Here is a 20,548-nt window from a genome sequence, read left to right on the forward strand (position 1 = left end):
GGGAGAGGTTAGAGACCGCTGAGCCATTCGCCTCTGAGGATTCTGTGTCCCATGAGGTGGGTTCCCTAGAATATTCTGTTCCTACACAGGTAGTTGTCCCGTATACCTTTACCCCTTCTCCGGAAGGAGGTTTGTTCCCACCAGAGGTTACTGTACGGTTCCGCATGGCCATATCTTTGGCATTGGCGCACTTACATCTTCCTAATTGCATGCTAAGCGTTCATCCGTGTCCCCTTAACCTGGGGGCGTCAGGTGTGAGTTCGATTATATCGGATCTTTCCTCTGGGGAAGCGGTTTTCTCTGAGGCTTCAGGGGTACAGCCTTCAGGGTCGGGGCCTTAAGATGCCCCCATCGGAGGTGGATTTTGCCTTTAGATTCAGACTGGCGTGCCTGCGTGTACTGCTGCGGCATGTGTTGGCGGCCTTGGAGGATACCAGTTCTGATTCGTCAACGGATCCTCAGGCTTCTGAATCAGATGGCGAACAGTGCTAGACGAGTGGAGGGATGAGATCCTATTCCTGGTCGTCTTCTGTTTTTGTGTGTCTAATTCCAGTTCTGAGCTCCTGAGGATTAGGATATCTGACAGGCTGGTCCTGTTAGTGTTTCCATTCCTCTTTGGCGTTTACCTGCGGGTGCGACCTACTTTTTTTTTTTTATCCAATTAGGATGTGTTTTATTTCTTTATTTTAGAGCTTGTGACTGTTTGTAGATTTTTCCTTTTAGGAAAATTCTTTCTTTTTTGGGATTTTGATGCTAGTGATTTTATGGTCGCTCTAGATGTTGCTTCCGGCGGAAGTTCCAAAAAAAACAACAACCCCCTCCCCATATTTTAAGATAATGTTTCAGCCTCAGGGCTTCTTTGTCTGTTTGTTTAGTCTAGCCCTGCTAGGGTTTAGAATTTTCAGTTGACCCTTGAACAGTTTGGATGCCTTTCTTGGCATTCAGTGTCCTCTTTGGCTTGTGTATAATTTTCCCACAAGTAATGAATGCGGCTGTGGACTCTTTCCCATTAGCAAGAAAAACATAAATTATGCTTAACTGATAATTTCATTTTCTTCTGTGGGAAAGAGTCCACAGCCCTTGCCCGTTTTTTGAGGCGTTTTTCGTGTATAGTCTTCTGGCACCCTTTCACCTTGATATTTCTTCCACTGATCCTTGTTTCCTCGGCAGAATGACTGGGGGATAGGGGAAGTGGGAGGAGTATTTGAGCCTTTGGCTGGTGTGTCTTTGCCTCCTCCTGGTGGCCAGGTTCTTATTTCCCACAAGTAATGAATGCGGCTTTGGACTCTTTCCCATGGAAGAAAATGAAATGATCAGATAGCATAATTTATGTTTTTTTAATTTCTCTTGTCCTTTGGGACATTGACAGTCGCTGCTGCGATAAGACTGTTCGATTAGAGTAGGGGTCAGGAAGTCTGACAGCTCTGTTTGAGCATTGACCACGTATCATGTCTCCCAAAGAATCCTTCCTTAGGTTGGGAGGCCTTGCAGTTGGTTTGGGAACCTTCCCTTAGCGGGTAGTTGGTTTTTCTTTATTGGTCAGGGTGTTGTCCTCCCTTACCCCGTTTTCGAGTAGGGGGTGGGGGGAGTTGGTCTGCCCTGCTTTCTGAGTTTTTTCTTTTGTTCCTTTCCAGGAATGTCCTTGCGCAAGTTTGCTAGCTACTTGGTTGGCTAGTTACTATGGTTTGACGTTTAGTCTGACTGCCTATGCAATGGAAGCCTGCGGCTTTCGTTTGTGATGTAGACGGATGTTACTATTCCGTTCCTGTTCTGCTCCCGGGGTTTTTTTCTGACCTACGGATGTTCAGTTTCTCTGTGCTAGTTAAGCTATCTATGGTAAGGTAGTCTTGTTCTACCTTTTGTCCTTCTGGGACTTAGGTTCTGGTTAAGGCTTTACATTAGTTCCTTTTGGATCCATGTAGGAGGTGGTCTGGAATTTTTTCTTTCTTTGTTCTCCTCTGTCAGAGTATTCTCTACTGGACTTTGTCCTCTTACAGCCTGGCAGCCGCTCTTTTTAGAGTTATGCTAGGGGCTTCTCTCTTTGTTTTTTCCTTGAATCTTCTGGGATTGTTTTGTGGAGGTTCTTTCGGACCTTCTTATCTGATTCTTCCCTTCTTTCAGTTTGGGAGAATGTGGTGTGGGAGTTTGTTTGTTTTTTCCCTTGCCATTGTTCATGGAGAGGTTTTCATTTGTGTGCTTCTAGAGAGTTGGACTTTTGTCTCCTCAGAGGTTTTTGTGCTCAGTGGAGTCCAGATTTTAGAGTGATCTCTAACTGGGATCCTTACAGTTCTAATTGATGGGCAGTTCATTGTCCTCTTTCCGTGCTTTTGTTCTTCCTGCTTCTGTTGAAGTGTTTTTTTTTTTTTTTTATCAGGTATCCGGGTTGTGTCAGGCTGTGGTGTCATCAGAATGGGCCGCCTTTTTGTTCCCGCCCGTTTGCATTTAGTGTCCTCTATAAGCTTGGGTATTGATTTCCCTAAAGTAATGAATGCAGCTGTGGATTCACCCCGTTTTAAGAAGAAAAACTTAAATTATGCTTACCTGATCATTTTCTTTTCTTCTATACGGGGAAAGTCCACAGCTCCCCGCCCATTTTTTTTCTGTGGACGGCCTTCAAATTCTTTTTTATTTGTTCTTCTGGCACCTTTTTTCACCCTGATATTTCTCCTACCGTTCATTGTTCCCTTGGCAGAATGACTGAGGGATGAGGGAAGTGGGGGAGGTGTTTGAGCCTTTTGCTGGGGTGTCTGGTGGCCAGGTTCTGTATTTCCCAAAAGAAATTAATGCAGCTGTGGACTCTCCCCGTACAGAAGAAAAGAAAATTATCAGGTAAGCATAATTTAAGTTTCCATCTAAAAAAGAGGAGAGTCCATGGCTTCATTCATTACCGTTGGGAATTAAGAACCTGGCCACTAGGAGAAGGCAAAGACACCCCAGCCAAAGGCTTAAATACCTCCCCCCTCATCCCCCAGTCATTCTTTGTCTTTCGTCACAGGAGGACGTCAGAGAAGTGCCGAAGATCGGAATAGTCTCTTATGGAGGGTAGTACTCTTCGCATTGGGACTGGAGTTTTAAGTAGTCCTGTCAGCCTCTCAGTGAGAGCCTTGGGGAAAGTTAGAGTCCGGAGATGCAGGGAGAGTCTTTCTGCGAAACCATCCCGACTCATATTAACAGCTCCACAAGCAATCGACGTTGACGAGTTTCGCTGCCTGCTTTTTATACTCAAGTCCATTTCAGGAACGAAGCTACTAACCTGTCTCACTTAAAGGGGCGTGTTCCTGTTCCACCGCGTAGATTCTGGTAGGATAGTTTCATTTTTTATTACACAATGATAACACGGAAGACAGGGTCACAGTGTGACGCCTTTTATCTTTAAAGAATCAAGGGTTAATATTCCTGGAAAGGGGATTATTGAACGGGGGGGGGGGTTTATACATGATATTGTTGTTTATTGTGTCATTGCTGCATTATGTGCGAGATGAGGCTCTGGCAATGTGTGGAACTTTCAGTTGACTTACGAGAGTATTGCGCGGCCCTTTTTTTGGCGCGTTTTCTCCTTAGGCAGGGGCGGTCCTGCCAGGCATTCCATGTGACCGGATGTGGCTATCTCTCTTCCTCTGTTGATCAGCAGCGCAGGAGACAAAACGGTTTCTGTAGTCCGGGTCATAGGAGGGTCATAGGAAGTGTTGAGTGCTCCGGCCATTGGAATTGTTATCGTTTTAAAAGATAGATAATCCCTTTATTACTCATTCCCCAGTTTTGCATAACCAACACAGTTATATTAATATACTTTTTACCTTTGTGATTACCTTGTATCTAGGAACCTTCTTCCAGCGACTGTGACTGTTAATTATCTATTGTCTTAAATTTAGCATTGTATTGTGCTAGATCTTAAATAACTTTCTGTGCCTGAACACAGTGTTATCTATATAGCCCACGTGTACTTTCTGTCTCTTTGTGTTGAAAAGAGATTTAAAAAGCATGTGATAAGAGGCAGCCCTCAAAGGCTTAGAAATTAGCATATGAGCCTACCTATGTTTAGTTTAACTAAGAATACCAAGAGAAAAAAGCAAATTTGATGATAAAAGTAAATTGGAAAGTCGATTAAAATTAAAAGTCCTATCTGAATAATGAAAGTTTAATTTATACTTGACTGTCCCTTTAAGTTAAATCTTGTCCGTGATAACAGTGCAAACTATGGAGGACTCTGATGCGTTAGAGGGGTCTCCCTCTTTAACAAGGTTTATTGTGAGGAGGTTCTGGTAGAACAGCCTGCTCAACTATGTTCCACATGCCTTAATAAAGTTACGACATCTAAAAGTAAATGGATGTCTAGTACTACTGAGCCGTCCACCTCTGAGGGTTCCCCGTCCCGTGAGGTGCGTTCCCTGCATTCATCTACAATTGCACATGCAGCGCCCTAGGGTCCAACCATTACTCCTGTGGGAGAGATTAGTTGGCCGTCAGATTTTGCGGGACAGCTGCAAACGGCGGTATCGAAAGTGATCCATTCCTTACCACGTTCTGCTAAGCGCAAGAGTAGGGTGTATCATGGCGGCCCGACCCAGGGGTTGTTTACTCCTATGGAAATATCAGAGGCGTTATTTGATGACGAGGCCCACTCCGACTCTTTGGAGGACGCCCTTTCTGGGTCGGAGTCCATGTCATCTAAACCTCTGGCTGCGGAGGAGCCTGACTTTAGGTTTAGGATAGAGAATTTGCACTTTTTGCTGAAGCAAGTGCTCCAGTTCAGAGGAACCTGCAATTCCTAAACTTGATAAGGTATATGAGGACAGGGTGGTGCCTCAGGCCTTCCCGGTTCCTGTTAAGATGGCTAACATTATTAAGAATGAATGGGAGCGATTAGGTTCTTCCTTTTACCCTTCTTCTTCCTTTAAGAAACTGTTCCCCGTTAAGAGCTCTCAGCTTGAGCTGTGGGGTACTGTTCCTAGGGTGGATGGTGCTATCTCCCCGCTCGCGAAGCGGAAAACTATTTCCCTTGAGGACAGTTCGTCGTTTAAAGAGCCCATGGATAAAAAGTTGGAAAATATGTTAAGGAAGATGTTCAACACACAGGGTTTGTTCTTAAGCTGGCAGCTGCCCTAGCCGTGGTTGCCGGAGCTGCGACATGTTGGTGTGAATCCCTGTGTGCAGTGGTCGAGGGGAAGACTTCCATAGATGAGATACAGGACAAGATTAAGGCACTGAATTGCCAATTCTTTAATTTGTGATGCCAATATGCAAATTATTCGCCTGAACGCTAAGGTGTCAGGTTTTTCCGTTTTAGCTTGCAGGGCTCTGTGGCTAAAGTCTTGGTCTGCGAATATGACATCTAAGACGAGGCTGTTGTCCCTGCCTTTTCAAGGAAAGATTCTGTTCGGTCCAGGATTGGATCATATCCACGGTTACGGGAGGCAAGGGAGCTTTCCTACCGCAGGATAAGAAGGCTAAGCCTAAGGGATCTACTTTTCGTCCCTTTCGTGCGGACAAGGCCTATCTGGACGACATCCTAGTCCAGGCGCCGTCGCTCAGTCTCGCAGAGGATCATTCGAGGGCTCTTCTTCTTTTGCTCCAATCTGACAGTTGGAAGATCAACTCAGGAAAGAGTTCCCTGGTTCTCAGAAACAGCGTGGAGTTCCTGGGCACGCTAATACTGTATATCCATGAAAAGATTTCTCACAGACCATCGACGCAGAAAGATTGTGTCCTCTTGTCTTGCCCTTCAGTCTTTCTCCAGCCCCTCGGTGGCTCAGTGTATGGAGGTGATCGAACTCATGGTTTCCAGCATAGACGTCATTCCATTCACCAGGTTCCATCTCAGACCTCTTCAATTGTGCATGTTGAGACAGTGGAACAGCGATCATTCAGATCTATCACATCATATATCAATGGATGCTCGGACTCGGATCTCCCTCTCTTGGTGGATCCGTCCAGAGCAACTGTCCATGAGGATATCCTTCTTGAGACCGTCCTGGGAAATTGTGACCACGGACGCCAGTCTTGCAGGATGGGTAGCTGTTTGGGGTGCCAGGATGGCACAAGAAAAATGGTCCCGGGAGGAGTCTCTCCTTCCGATAAATAGTCTGGAACTCCGAGCAATATACAATGCTCTGAGGCATGGCCTCCTCTGGGGTAGTTCAGCTTCATCAGATTCCAGACCGACAATATTACCTCAGTGGCTTACATCAACCATCAGGGGGGTACGAGGAGCTCCCTAGCTATGAGGGAGGTGTCTCGGATCTTGGAGTGAGCGGAGTCCCACAGCTGCTCGCTCTCAGCGATTCACATTCCAGGTGTGGACAACTGGGAAGCAGACTTTCTCAGCAGGCAATCCTTCCATCCGGGGGAATGGTCTCTTCTCCCTGAGGTGTTTGCGGAGATTTGTCTCAGGTGGGGAACGCCGGAGATAGATCTCATGGCGTCCAGACTCAATTGCAAGCTACCCCGATACGGGTCAAGGTCCAGAGATCCCCAGGCAGAGCTGATAGATGCCTTAGCGGTGCCTCTGGGGTTCAGCCTAGCTTTCAGTTTTCCACCGTTACCACTTCTACCTCGTGTAGTGGCACGCATCAAACAGGAGCACGCTTCGGCCATTCTGATTGCTCCTTCGTGACCGCGGAGGATGTGGTTTGCGGATCTGGTGGGGATGTAAACCTCTCTGCCGTGGAGCTTACACTGTCGCAGGGATCTGCTGGAACAGGGCCCTTTTCAACATCAAAATCCCGATTCTCTGAGGCTGACTGCATGGTGATTGAATGCCTAGTCTTGGCCAGGAGACGTTTTTCTGAAGGTGTGATTGATAGGTATATCAGGCAAGGAAGCCAGTCACTCATCGCATCTACCATAAGGTGTGGAGAACTTATTTGTCCTCGTGTGAGAAGCATGGATATCCTTGACGGTTTGGAGAAGGGTCTTGCCGCCAGTTCCTTAAAGGGACAGATTTCGGCATTATCAGTCTTGTTGCATAGGAGACTCGCTGAGCTCCCTGACATCCAATCTTTTGTTCAGGCTCTGTCTAGAATCAGGCCTTTAGACAGTCTGCTCCCCCATGGAGTTTAAATTTGGTCCTTAAGGTATTGCAGAGGGTTCCGTTTGAGCCTATGCATTCTTTTGACATTGTTTCTGTCCTGGAAGGTTCTCTTCCTGTTGGCCATTGCCTCGGCACGCAGAGTATCTGAACTGGCTGCCTTGCAATGTGAGCCTCCTTATCTGGTTTTTCATGCAGATAAGGCTGTGCTTCGCACTGGTTTAGGGTTTCTTCCCAAGGTGCTTTCTAACCGTCACATTAATCAGGAAATAGTTGTTTCTTCTTTGTGTCCTAACCCTTCTTCTTCTAAGAAGAGGTTACTTCATAACCTTGATGTGGTTTGTGCCCTAAAGTTCTATCTTCAGGCTACAAAGGATTTCAGACAGTCTACATCTCTTTTTGTGGTGTATTCAGGGAAGTGCAAGGGGCAGAAAGCCTCTTCTACTTCTTTGTCCTTTTGGTTGAGGAGCTTGATTTGCTTGGCCTATGAGACAGCGGGACATAAGCCTCCTCAGAGGATCATGGCTCATTCACCTAGAGCTGTGGCTTCGTCTTGGGACTTCAAGAATGAGGCCTCTATGGAGCAAATTTGTAAGGCGGCTACCTGGTGGTCCTCCTTACATACTTTTTTACAAAATTTTACAAATTTGACGTTTTTGCTTCTGCGGAAGCTGTTTTTGAGAGAGAGGTTTTGCAGGCTGTGGTGCCCTCAGATTAGGGTCCGCCCTTTACCCTCCTTCATTCAGTGTCCTCTAGAGCTTGGGTATAAGTTCCCAACAGTAATGAATGAAGCCGTGGATTCTCCTCCCCTTTAGATGGAAAACATAAATTTTGCTTACCTGATCATTTCATTTCCATCGAAGGGAGGAGAGTCCATGGCTCCCGCCTGTATCTCCGATGGGCGGACCTAAATTTAATTTATCTTCTGGCACCATTTATACCCTGATATTTCTCCTACTGTTCCTTGTTCCCTTGGCAGAATGACTGGTGGATGAGGGGAGTGGGAGATGTATTTAAGCCTTTGGCTGGGGTGTCTTTGCCTCCTCCTGGTGGCCAGGTTCTTAAAGGGACACTGTACCCAAAAATTTTCTTTCGTGATTCAGATTGAGCATGAAATTTTAAGCAACTTTCTAATTTACTCCTATTATCAAATTTTCTTCATTCTCTTGGTATCTTTATTTGAAATGCAAGAATGTAAGTTTAGATGCCGGCCCATTTTTGGTTAACAACTTGGGTTGTCCTTGCTGATTGGTGGATAAATTCATCCACCAATAAAAAAGTGCTGTCCAGAGTACTGAAACCAAAAAAAAGCTTAGATGCCTTCTTTTTTAAAAAAATGATAGCAAGAGAACGAAGAAAAATTGATAATAGGAGTAAATTAGAAAGTTGCTTAAAATTGCATGCTCTTTCTGAATTACAAAAGAAAAAAATTGGGTACAGTGTCCCTTTAATTCCCAACAGTAATGAATGAAGCCGTGGGCTCTCCTCCCCTTGATGGAAATTAAATTATCAGGTAAGCATAATTTATGTTTTTTAAGTAACTTTCTAATTTACTCCCATTATAAATTTTTCTTTGTTATCTTGCTATCTTTATTTGAAAAAGAAGGAATGTAAGCATAAGAGTCGGCCCACTTTTGGTTCAGCACCTGGGTAGCTTCTTCTGATTGGTGGCTAAATGTAGCCACCAATCAGCAAGTGCTATCCAGGGTCTGAACCAAAAATGGGCCGGCTCTTATGCTTACATTCCTTCTTTTTCAAATAAAGATAGCAAGATAACAAAGAAAACTTCTAATAAGAGTAAATTAGAAAGTACATGCTCTATCTGAATCAAGTTTAATTTTGAGTTTACTATCCCTTTAAGTTATTTTTTAACTGAAATCCTCAACATGTTACATTTTAACGTGTGTTTGTGGTCAGCCTTGTTGGCTTTCTTGCTTCTATGTGGGAATGTTGTGCCTCTTGCCATTAGTGGCAAATTTATTAACTTCTTTTTAGAGTTATGACAGGCAAGCTGTGAATCTAAAATTTAGAATGTAGCTGCACCATTCAAAATTGATACTGTATTAAGCCATAAAAAGGAAGGATCAGCAACATTTTTGGGACACTTGATCATGGATACACTAGCAATAATTACATTGAGCTTATAAAGGCCCTAAGGGAGTCCTCTGGGTTAACCCTTTCACAACTAACATATTCCATTCACATAAACACTATTATACTAAGAGCAGAGAAAAAGTATCCAAACATACAAAATCTAACAAACCAATCTCCTTATTCATACCTTTAGGGGTCAACGTCTCTGAAAAAATCCAGAAAACCTCCTTCTACTTCAGAAAGAGTTCTTAATTCCCCCTAATCTAGGTCTACATATGTGGTCAATAATGTGAAATATAAGATGACTCACTCCATGTCCCACATGATTAAAATAATGGGCAACCTGGGCATTTAAATCTTTATTTCTAGTACTGAATTTATTCTCATTAATTCTTTCCCTTGTGTGTGGTCTCACCCTCATAGGAAAGGCCACATGGGCACTTTATAAGGTAAATAGCATATTCTTTATTACACACCAAGTACCCTCTCTAATGTCAGACTTCTTCCATGTGACATAGTGGGAAAAATACCTTTTTCAACACCTAAAGATTTTGTCATATTACACATTTATTGCTCTTTCCTATGCTTGATAATACTACTTGTATACATCATTCTTTTAATTATACTACATTTTTATAATGTGGTCTATGCCATTTAAAGGGATATTCCAGTAAAACAGCTCATACACCTTTTGAATAGAAACATATTTACTATATATATATATATATATATATATATATATATATATATATATATATATATATATATATATATATATATATATATATATATATATATATAGGCAAAAATGCTTCTAGTAAAAGTTATCACTGTTTTAGAGTTAGCATGTTTCTCTGCACATGTATTTGACGCATAACTAAATAGTGTCAGTGCACCAGCATTTGAAATACAGCAGCTGCTCAGAGAGCTAGTGGGTCTTATATCATGTCAGCAATTATGAAAATGTATTCAATACCAGATGATACCAGCACATAAGGCTTTCTGGGCATATGCTGAGTTTAATAATCCTAGTGCACAGAGCATTAAATGACCAGTAAATACAGTAGATTTGCATAATCTACACATACATAACAAGACAATACAATAGCATTTAATCTGAACTTCAAATGAGTAGTAGATTTATTTCTTACACATTTCAAAGTTATGTCTATTTCCACTCCTCCTGTTTTATCTGTTAGCCATAAGCCAATTACAAATGCATGTACATATATTCAGTGAATACTTGCCAATGCTCAGTACGATCTGGTGACTCCAAAAGTGTAAATATAAAAAGTTTGCACATTTTGTTAATGGAAGTAAATTGGAAAGCTGTTTAAATTTACTACTCTATCTGTCATGAAAGTTTTTAATTTTGACTTGTGTCAAACAGCCATAAGTTTTACTGGATGCATATTTGCCAATACATGTATATTGCAAAAATGCTTCTATTAAAAGCTGACATGCACTTGTGTGAATTACAGTTTTGGCTGAAATGTCCCTTTAAATCTATACTCAAAAGCTGTTTGCACTAGGCCGAAAGTAGGCTACATATTTAATTCTGAGGATGAGTCATATAGTAAAACGTGTAAACTCCTTTGGGTTAATTTTCTGTTCCACTAATCACACTATTTCCCCACAGCTGAGCCTCCAGGAAAAGAAGAAACAGCTGACTGACCAGTTAGAAGATGCCAAAGAACTTAGAGCGCATGTCAATCGAAGGGAGCAGACGGTTCTGGAGAATGTGTCACGGTACCTGAGTGAGGAGCAACTCCAGGACTACCAGCACTATGTTAAGATGACATCTGCTCTCATAGTAGAGCAACGTGAACTTGAGGACAAGATACGGCTGGGGGAGGAGCAGTTGAGGTGTCTGAGAGAAAGTCTGTAGGTTAATCAGCAACCAAAGAAGAGTTCTGTGAGATCTTCCAATCTGAGATGTCTATTTAAATGGCTTTTTTAATTTTTAAGCAAGGCATTATCCACTTAAAAGAGATTTTCAGTCAACCAAATAATATTGCTTGGGCATAAATATATAATAAGAATTATTTTGAACTAGAAGTTCCTGAGTGAAACCCTCATGTGTTTCCATCTGTTCAATTCCTCTGAGTTTGTGAGTTTTAACCCATAACTCCTTACTCAATACATTTATTTTAAGCTGTGACCCACAGATGGTTAATCAACAAAATAATGGTGATTGAAGTGGGGAACAGTGTATATGAAGGCTTCGTTTTTTAACTGGAAATTACTGCCTCTCTAATTATTTTCCATCTATAATTTTCGGGAGCCCAGGTCATAAAATTACTTGGAGATGAAGGTTGATACAGTGTGCTGTTGTCTGAGGAAATATACTGAGGCTTTTTGCAACTGGAATCTCATAAAAAGCATCCAATGCACTCTAAAGAGTTTTAACATAATGCACTCCACTGCACAGTCTTAACATTTCTTTTATAACATAAATCCTCTGTGTTGTCACCCCTTCAACGGGGTGTAAGGGAACTGTTTTCTACATGCAATCCTCTGCAGTGCACCCACTCTATGTCAAAGACAAACATTCCTATAAGTTTGTTCTTTCTATCTTTGCATTATGCAAATCCAACATGGACATTTTATAGTTCCTTTGGAAAAAAAAATGTAATCAGAAGGAAAGTCTACAAAGATGTAGCACTTCTTGGTGGGTCAGATGGAAGAGCAGAGTTTCGAGGGGACTATATAGTGATGTTATCTTGAGCTGTTTGGGCTTTTCCACAATTCTCTGTCTACAGATGATGGCTACAAAATTGGATCATTCAGCTGAACTCTAAATGGATGATGCACTACAACTTTATTACCTCCGTTGGAGGCTATATAAGTGCCTTATAATGGAACTGTTTTATATGGTAATGATGCGAATATAGATCTGATCAAGATATTCCCTCCACAATTTTTTTTTTTTAATTATGTAAGATCTCCCCCAAATCCTGAGTTATCATTTCTATTTTACCAAAGATACATTACAGTTAGAACGTAATTGTAATAACCGTGTATGTAACTATGTTTAATCAGAAGTGAGCAAGGTCTAATCTTTTAATTTTTTATTTTTTTAAGATTTTTGAACTGATAGCACCCCATTGTGTCAGTTGATTTTCTTTTTTACTACACATAACCATTCTATAACTTATATTGCTCCATTATACCTCATAATATATCCGTCTTGCATTTAAATTAATCCTCCATATAATGACCATGTTGCTCCAGATTGCATTCCTATAATTCCATATTTACTTGATATTATTGCCTCTCCCTATAGCTACCTATTGTCAATAACCTCCAATATATCTATTTATTGCTTCTCATAAACCCAGCTCATAACAATTCCTATTAACCCAAATTGCCACAAATGTTGTTTAACATAATCCCTTAATATAACTTCTATTTCACTGACACACTGGGGCGATGTAAATGCTTATTGACACAGACCAACGTCAGAAGTGCCCTTTAACCTGTGACACTAAAATATTTTCATTCTTCTGGTGTCAGAGAAGAGGTTTTAGGGCTAAAATCGAAGACACTTTTAAGAGAACAGATTGAAATATTTTTTTATGGTTTTTTTTTTTTTGTTTTAAAGAAAGAGGGATATTGCTTTTAAAAGGGAAAAAAGAAAGGTCTGTTATGAATACTCAGGAACAGTTAAAAGAAAACCAAATATATCTTGGTAACCAGATTTAAAAAATGAAGCCAAATGTTTTCTGTAATTAAGAAAATGTTTAATTTTTGCACATTGATGTTAACCCCTTCACTGCTACATTTTTTAGTTGTTGTTATTTTTGTTTCTTTAATAGTTGGACCAATTTTTTTTATACTGTGATATTCTATAATGCACAAGAATTTGCAGTGGATCTCAACATACTGTCCTGTCTGCAATAGGCATCTACAATTCATAATTTTGAATCTTTAATTTTTAAAATAATTTTAAGTACACATTTTTTACTTGCTGTTGTTTCCCGTATTTTCTGCTATGTAAAAAAAAGTTTATCAATAAGTTAATTTTTATAGTAAAATGAAAGTTTGGACAGCACAAGGGGATATGTAGGGAGGGGTACAAGATGGTCAGTCGCACACAGGAACAAAGTGACGTAATGACAATGTTATATGGTCAGTGACACATTGTAAACCTCTCATCAATATAAAGACCAGTATTTTCAGCTGTGAAGGGGTTGACAGTTCATTGTCTCAACTTTGTAACCTATTCTGTATTATTTTCGGAAAGCAAAAGAAAAAAAAAAAAGTGTTAATATTTTTGTTTTCAAATGTAAATCTGTGTATTGCAATTCTTTTAATATTATTTTCGGGAGACTGTTCTCCACTTTATAATGTGGGCATACCTTTTTGTGCCTCCCTCTGCACTACAGTAAATATAATGGTGCTAACAACGTCTTGAGCAGATCTGTGCATTCATTGTTGATGTAGTTTGTGCGCGGAGTACTGCTGGCTCAATTTGCATGTGATTTCTGGCTGTGATGTGTGTATTTTGTGCCATGCATGTGTGAATATATTTAATGTGCGGTTGTGTATCTGCATTTTACTAATAGTTTTCTGTGTGCATGTCGTTGCATAAATCGCCAATGAAGGAAAACAAAGTGAGAATAATACTGCAGAGTATATTTACGAATATATCCAGAGATATGTTGCCCTTTTTAGAAAAGACACATCTAACAATAACATGACAAATAGATACAAAATAGAATAAGTACAGCGCTGAGCCCAAAGTTACACCTTTGCCACTCCCAAACCACCTCCCTCAAAAGTGGATACAAATGGAAAAAACAATGAATACAAAGGATGGCACTAGACAGCTAGATGTAACATACACATTTATTCATGGACATCTAGTCAAAATAAATTACCACAATCTTATAAGTATATCAATAATCCAGATAAAAAATATTTTTCTAGTTAAAAATCTTATCATAAATACATGATTACCGTAATAATGAGGAAAAAGGGGACATCTCCCTTAAAATTTAAAAGACAATTCCACAATGTATATTTACTCTAATAAACAAAATAATTTTACTGGAGTTTAGAAAAATAAAACTATACAAAATAAAAATAAAAGTAAAAAATGATGAAGAAAATGTGTTATACCACCTTAGTTGAAGCAAATGTTTCAAAAGATGTATGCATATGTGTGTATGTATATATATATATATATATATATATACACACATACAAAAATGAAAAAATAATAAATGTCCCAAATCGATCCTTGTAATATAGCGTATCCTCAAACGCTGATCCCAGTGGATGAAAAAGTAACTGTAATAGCTTCCAGATAAAGATGCTGTGCAATCTTCCAAACAGTAGATTATGTTGCCACAATATATCAAATATCAGCAGGATAAACAATGTATCGTATTCTCTTAGTTATATATAACATACAATTATTTTGTTGTGCAAATATAAATGACCTCTTTAAAAGTTTGTGCAGTGCAGCACACCATGTAAGAAAACTGCTTTGCAGGTTTAAACTCCGAACAGAGATTGGAACAAACACTCGCCTTCTGGAGACAGTTGGAGTAATCTCACTCACCCCTCTTCCTACAGAGTAACGGCTTTGAATTCAAAGTTGAATCACAATGCTCCGGTCAGTAGGATTTCCATGATGGAAGCGGCAGACTTTGTGATAGTCAGATGGTTCATAAGACAAATGGACCCGCTCTTAGCGTATATCACGCGCGAGATACTAGGTACCTAGTGAAAACAGTTGCAGGATAACAGCTTAGCTTCTACGCGTTTCACTCGTGATATTGGGCTTTCTCAAGATCTTGAGAAAGCCCAATATCCCGCACGTGATATACGCTAAGAGCGGGTCCATTTGTCTTATGAACCATCTGACTATCACAAAGTCTGCCGCTTCCATCACGGAAATCCTACCGACCGGAGCATTGTGATTCAACTTTGAAATCGAAGCCATTACTCTGGAGGAAGAGGGGTGAGTGAGATTACTCCAGAAGGCGAGTGTTTGTTCCAATCTCTGTTCGGAGTTTAAACCTGCAAAGCAGTTTTCTTACATGGTGTGCTGCACTGCACAAACTTTTAAAGAGGTCATTTATATTTGCACAACAAAATAATTGTATGTTATATATAACTAGGAGAATACGATATATTGTTTATCCTGCTGATATTTGATATATTGTGGCAACATAATCTACTGTTTAGAAGATTGCACAGTAGCTTTATCTGGAAGCTATTACAGTTACTTTTTCACCCACTGGTTTGAGGATACGCTATATTACAAGGATTGATTTGGGATATTTATATTTTTTCTTTTTTGTATATATACACATCTTTTGAAACAATAGCTTCAACTAAGGTGGTATAACGCATTTTTTTCATCATTTTTTACTTCTATTTTTATTTTGTATATTTTTATTTTTCTAAACCCCAGTAAAATTATTTTGTTTATTAGAGTAAATATACATTGTGGAATTGTCTTTTTAAATTGTAAGGGAGACGTCCCCTTTTCTCTTGCAAGGTGTATCCAGTCCACGGATTCATCCTTTACTTGTGGGATATTCTCATTCCCTACAGGAAGTGGCAAAGAGAGCACACAACAAAGCTGTCCATATAGCTCCCCCTCTAGCTCCACCCCCCAGTCATTCTCTTTGCCGGCTCTAAGCACTAGGGTCTCTATACGGGAGGGTAAAGTGAATGTGGTGTTAGAATTGTAGTTTTTATTATCTTCAATCAAAAGTTTATTATTTTAAATGGTACCGGTTTGTACTATTTACTCTCTAGCAGAAAAGTGATGAAGATTTCTGCTGAGAGGAAAATGATTTTAGCATGTTGTAACTAAAATCCACTGCTGTTCCGACACAGGACTGAGGAGTACCAGAAAACTTCAGTTGGGGGGAACGGTTTGCAGGGTAATCTGCAATGAGGTATGTTCAGTCATTTATTTCTAGACAAGACTGAGATAATGCTAGAAGAGACTGACAATATCCCCATGAGGGGAGGGTAAGCTATGTTCACAGACTTAGTAAGGAATTGAATGCTTACATAACAGGGCTAATTATGCTGGTTGACACTGATTCAGGGCAATCGATTGTTTATTCAAGAAAAATATCGTTTGTAGACACTTTGAAAGTCCTTTTGGGGTTCTTTCTGGGGTTATTACCCACATGGCTGGTTTTTAGTCACTTCAGAGTCATTTACTAGGCCTCACAGCTCCGGAGTAGAGTGGGAGGGGCCTAATTTTGCGCCTCAGATGCGCAGTTAAAATTGCAGAGAAGTTCATGCTGATTCACATGGAGGGTCCTGCTGCTGTTTGAGGGCCTTATAGAAGCTATATTCCCCCAAATCTGATCCCTAAGGGCAGGTAGGGCCACAGCAAGGCTATTTTTAACCGGGTGTTGGCTTTAGGCTGCTCCGGTTTGGGCATTAAGGGGTTAATCGTTTTGAAACTTGTGATGCAATCTTATTAAGGCTTTAGGTACATACTGTGAAAATTTCAGGAGAATTGCTGCATTTTTATTTCTTAAAGGCACAGTACGATTTTTTCAAATTGTGTTTTTTATTTGATTAAAGGGATTTCCAAGCCTGCTTGTATATATTACTAGTCTAATAAACATGTCTGACACTAAGGAAAATCCTTGTTCAATGTGTAGAAGCCATGGTGGAACCCCCTCTCAGAATGTGTCCCACTTGTACTGATATGTCTATACACTTTAAAGATCATATTGTTGCACTTATAAATGTGGCCCAAGATGATTCTCAGACTGAAGGTAACGAGGGTAGCCCATCTGCCTCTCCCCAAGTGTCACAACCAGTTACGCCCGCGCAAGCGACGCCTAGTACCTCTAGTGCGTCTAACACTTTTACATTACAAGACTTAGCGGCAGTCATGGATAATTCTCTTACAGCCTTCTTATGTAAACTGCCCGTGTTACCCGCAAAGCGTGATAGCTCCGTTTTAAGAACGGATTATGAGCATTCTGACGCTTTGGTAGCCGTATCCGATATTCCCTCACAACGCTCTGAAGTGGGAGTGAGGGATTTGATGTCTGAGGGAGAAGTCTCTGATTCAGGAAGGGTTCCTCCTCAGACAGATCCAGATACATTGGCTTTTAAATTTAAACTAGAACACCTCCGCATTTTGCTTAGGGAGGTATTAGCTACTCTGGATGACTGCGATCCTTTGGTGATCCCAGAGAAATTGTGTAAAATGGACAAGTACCTAGAGGTCCCGGTTTACACGGATACGTTTCCGGTCCCTAAGAGGATTGCGGATATCGTTACTAGGGAGTGGGATAGACCAGGTGTTCCCATTGCTCCCCCTCCTGTTTTTAAGAAAATGTTCCCCATACCTGACCCTGTGCGGGACTCATGGCAGACGGTCCCTAAGGTGGAGGGGGCTATTTCTACACTTGCTAAACGCACAACCATACCAATTGAAGACAGTTGTGCTTTTAAAGACCCTATGGATAAGAAGTTAGAGGGTTTACTTAAGAAAATTTTTGTTCAACAAGGTTTTCTTCTCCAATCTATTGCCTGCATTATTCCTGTAACTACTGCAGCTGCTTTCTGGTTTGAGGCGCTGGAAGACTCGCTCCAGACGGAGACCTCATATGAGGAAATTATGGATAGAATTAAGGCTCTAAAGCTAGCTAATTCTTTTATCACTGACGCCGCTTTCCAAATAGCTAAGTTAGCGGCGAAAAATTCAGGTTTCGCCATTTTGGTGCGCAGGGCGCTATGGCTAAAGTCCTGGTCGGCCGATGTGTTGTCTAAATCCAAGCTTTTGAACATCCCTTTCAAAGGAAAGAGACCCTCTTCGGGCCTGAATTGAAAGAGATTATTTCAGATATCACCGGGGGAAAAGGCCATGCTCTCCCTCAGGACAAGCCCTTTAAGACAAAGAACAAGACTAATTTTCGTTCCTTTCGCAATTTCAGGAACGGCCCCGCTTCATCCTCTCAGGCTGCAAAGCAAGAGGGTAACGATTCACAGCCCAAGGCAACCTGGAAACCTTACCAGGGCTGGAATAAGGGTAAACAGGCCAAAAAGCCTGCAGCTGCCACCAAGACAGCATGAAGGGGTAGCTCCCGATCCGGGACCGGATCTAGTAGAGGGCAGACTCTCTCTCTTCGCTCAGGCCTGGGCAAGAGATGTACACGATCCTTGGGCATTAGAGTTGTAGCCCAGGGATACCTTCTAGAATTCAAGGACTCTCCTCCAAGGGGAAGGTTCCACATTTCTCGTCTGTCAACAGATCAGACAAAGAAAGAGGCGTTTTTACGCTGTGTAGAAGATCTTCTTACAATGGGAGTGATCCACCCAGTTCCAATTGCAGAACAAGGACTGGGGTTTTACTCAAACCTGTTTGTGGTTCCCAAAAAAGAAGAAACTTTCAGACCAATCCTGGATCTCAAAATTCTAAACAAATTCCTCTTGAGTCCCATCATTCAAGATGGAGACCATTCGGACAATCTTACCAATGATCCAGGAGGGTCAATATATGACTACCGTGGATCTAAAGGATGCGTATCTGCATATTCCTATCCACAAAGATCATCACCAGTTTCTCAGGTTCGCCTTTCTGGACAAGCATTATCAGTTTGTGGCTTTTCCTTTCGGGTTGGCCACTGCTCCCAGAATTTTCACAAAGGTGCTAGGGTCCCTCCTGGCGGTTCTAAGACCGTGGTGCATAGCAGTGGCGTCTTACTTAGACGACATCTTAATTCAGGCATCGACTTTCCAAAGAACCAAATCTCACACGGAGATTGTATTGGCCTTTCTGAGGTCTCACGGGTGGAAGGTGAACGTAAAAAACATAATTTATGCTTACCTGATAAATTCCTTTCTCCTGTAGTGTAGTCAGTCCACGGGTCATCCATTACTTATGGGATTATAACTCCTCCCTAACAGGAAGTGCAAGAGGATCACCCAAGCAGAGCTGCTATATAGCTCCTCCCCTCTACGTCATACCCAGTCATTCGACCGAAAACCAAACGAGAAAGGAGAAACTATAGGGTGCAGTGGTGACTGGAGTATAATTTAAAATTTAGACCTGCCATAAAAAACAGGGCGGGCCGTGGACTGACTACACTACAGGAGAAAGGAATTTATCAGGTAAGCATAAATTATGTTTTCTCCTGTTAAGTGTAGTCAGTCCACGGGTCATCCATTACTTATGGGATACCAATACCAAAGCTAAAAGTACACGGATGACGGGAGGGACAGGCAGGCTCTTTACACGGAAGGAACCACTGCCTGAAGAACCTTTCTCCCAAAAACAGCCTCCGAAGAAGCAAAAGTGTCAAATTTGTAAAATTTGGAAAAAGTGTGAAGTGAAGACCAAGTCGCAGCCTTGCAAATCTGTTCAACAGAGGCCTCATTCTTAAAGGCCCAAGTGGAAGCCACAGCTCTGGTAGAATGAGCTGTAATTCTTTCAGGAGGCTGCTGTCCAGCAGTCTCATAGGCTAAACGTATTATGCTACGAAGCCAAAAAGAGAGAGAGGTGGCCGAAGCCTTTTGACCTCTCCTCTGTCCAGAATACACGACAAACAGGGAAGAAGTTTGTCGAAAATCCTTAGTTGCCTGTAAATAAAATTTCAGGGCACGGACAACGTCCAGATTGTGCAGAAGTCGTTCCTTCTTTGAAGAAGGGTTAGGACACAATGATGGAACAACAATCTCTTGATTGATATTCCTGTTGGTAACTACCTTAGGTAAGAACCCAGGTTTAGTACGCAGAACTACCTTGTCTGAATGGAAAATCAGATAAGGGGAATCACAATGTAAGGCGATAACTCAGAGACTCTTTGAGCCGAGGAAATAGCCATTAAAAACAGAACTTTCCAAGATAACAGCTTGATATCAATGGAATGAAGGGGTTCAAACTGAACACCCTGTAAAACGTTAAGAACTAAGTTTAAGCTCCATGGTGGAGCAACAGTTTTAAACACAGGCTTAATCCTGGCCAAAGCCTGACAAAAAACCTGAACGTCTGGAGCTTCTGCCAGACGTTTGTGTAAAAGGATGGACAAAGCTGAGATCTGTCCCTTTAAAGAACTAGCGGATAAACCCTTTTCTAAACCTTCTTGTAGAAAAGACAATATCCTAGGAATCCTAACCTTACTCCATGAGTAACTCTTGGATTCGCACCAATGCAAGTATTTGCGCCATATTTTATGGTAAATTCTCCTGGTAACAGGCTTCCTAGCCTGTATTAAAGTATCAATCACTGACTCCGAGAATCCACGCTTTGATAGAATCAAGCGTTCAATCTCCAAGCAGTCATCTTCAGAGACATTAGATTTGGATGTTTGAAAGGACCCTGCACCAGAAGGTCCTGTCTCAGAGGTAGAGACCATGGTGGACAGGACGACATGTCCACTAGGTCTGCATACCAGGTCCTGCGTGGCCACGCAGGCGCTATTAGAATCA

The 20,548-nt window shown here is 41.3% G+C and overlaps 1 protein-coding gene across 2 annotated transcripts in view; it reads left to right on the forward strand.

The window, feature by feature from the left end:
• The window catches only part of SHROOM4 (shroom family member 4), a 171,641-nt gene extending 158,111 nt beyond the window's left edge, over positions 1-13,530 (forward strand). For both annotated transcript variants that reach the window (XM_053699005.1, XM_053699006.1), the window contains one exon: positions 10,761-13,530. In XM_053699005.1, the coding sequence (XP_053554980.1) occupies positions 10,761-11,009 (249 nt within the window). In that variant the 3' untranslated portion in view covers positions 11,010-13,530. The remainder of the gene's footprint in view (positions 1-10,760) is intronic.
• Positions 13,531-20,548: the final 7,018 nt, after the last annotated feature.

Source organism: Bombina bombina, chromosome 1, assembly GCF_027579735.1.
Source record: "Bombina bombina isolate aBomBom1 chromosome 1, aBomBom1.pri, whole genome shotgun sequence".
Classification (NCBI taxonomy): Eukaryota; Metazoa; Chordata; class Amphibia; order Anura; family Bombinatoridae; genus Bombina; species Bombina bombina.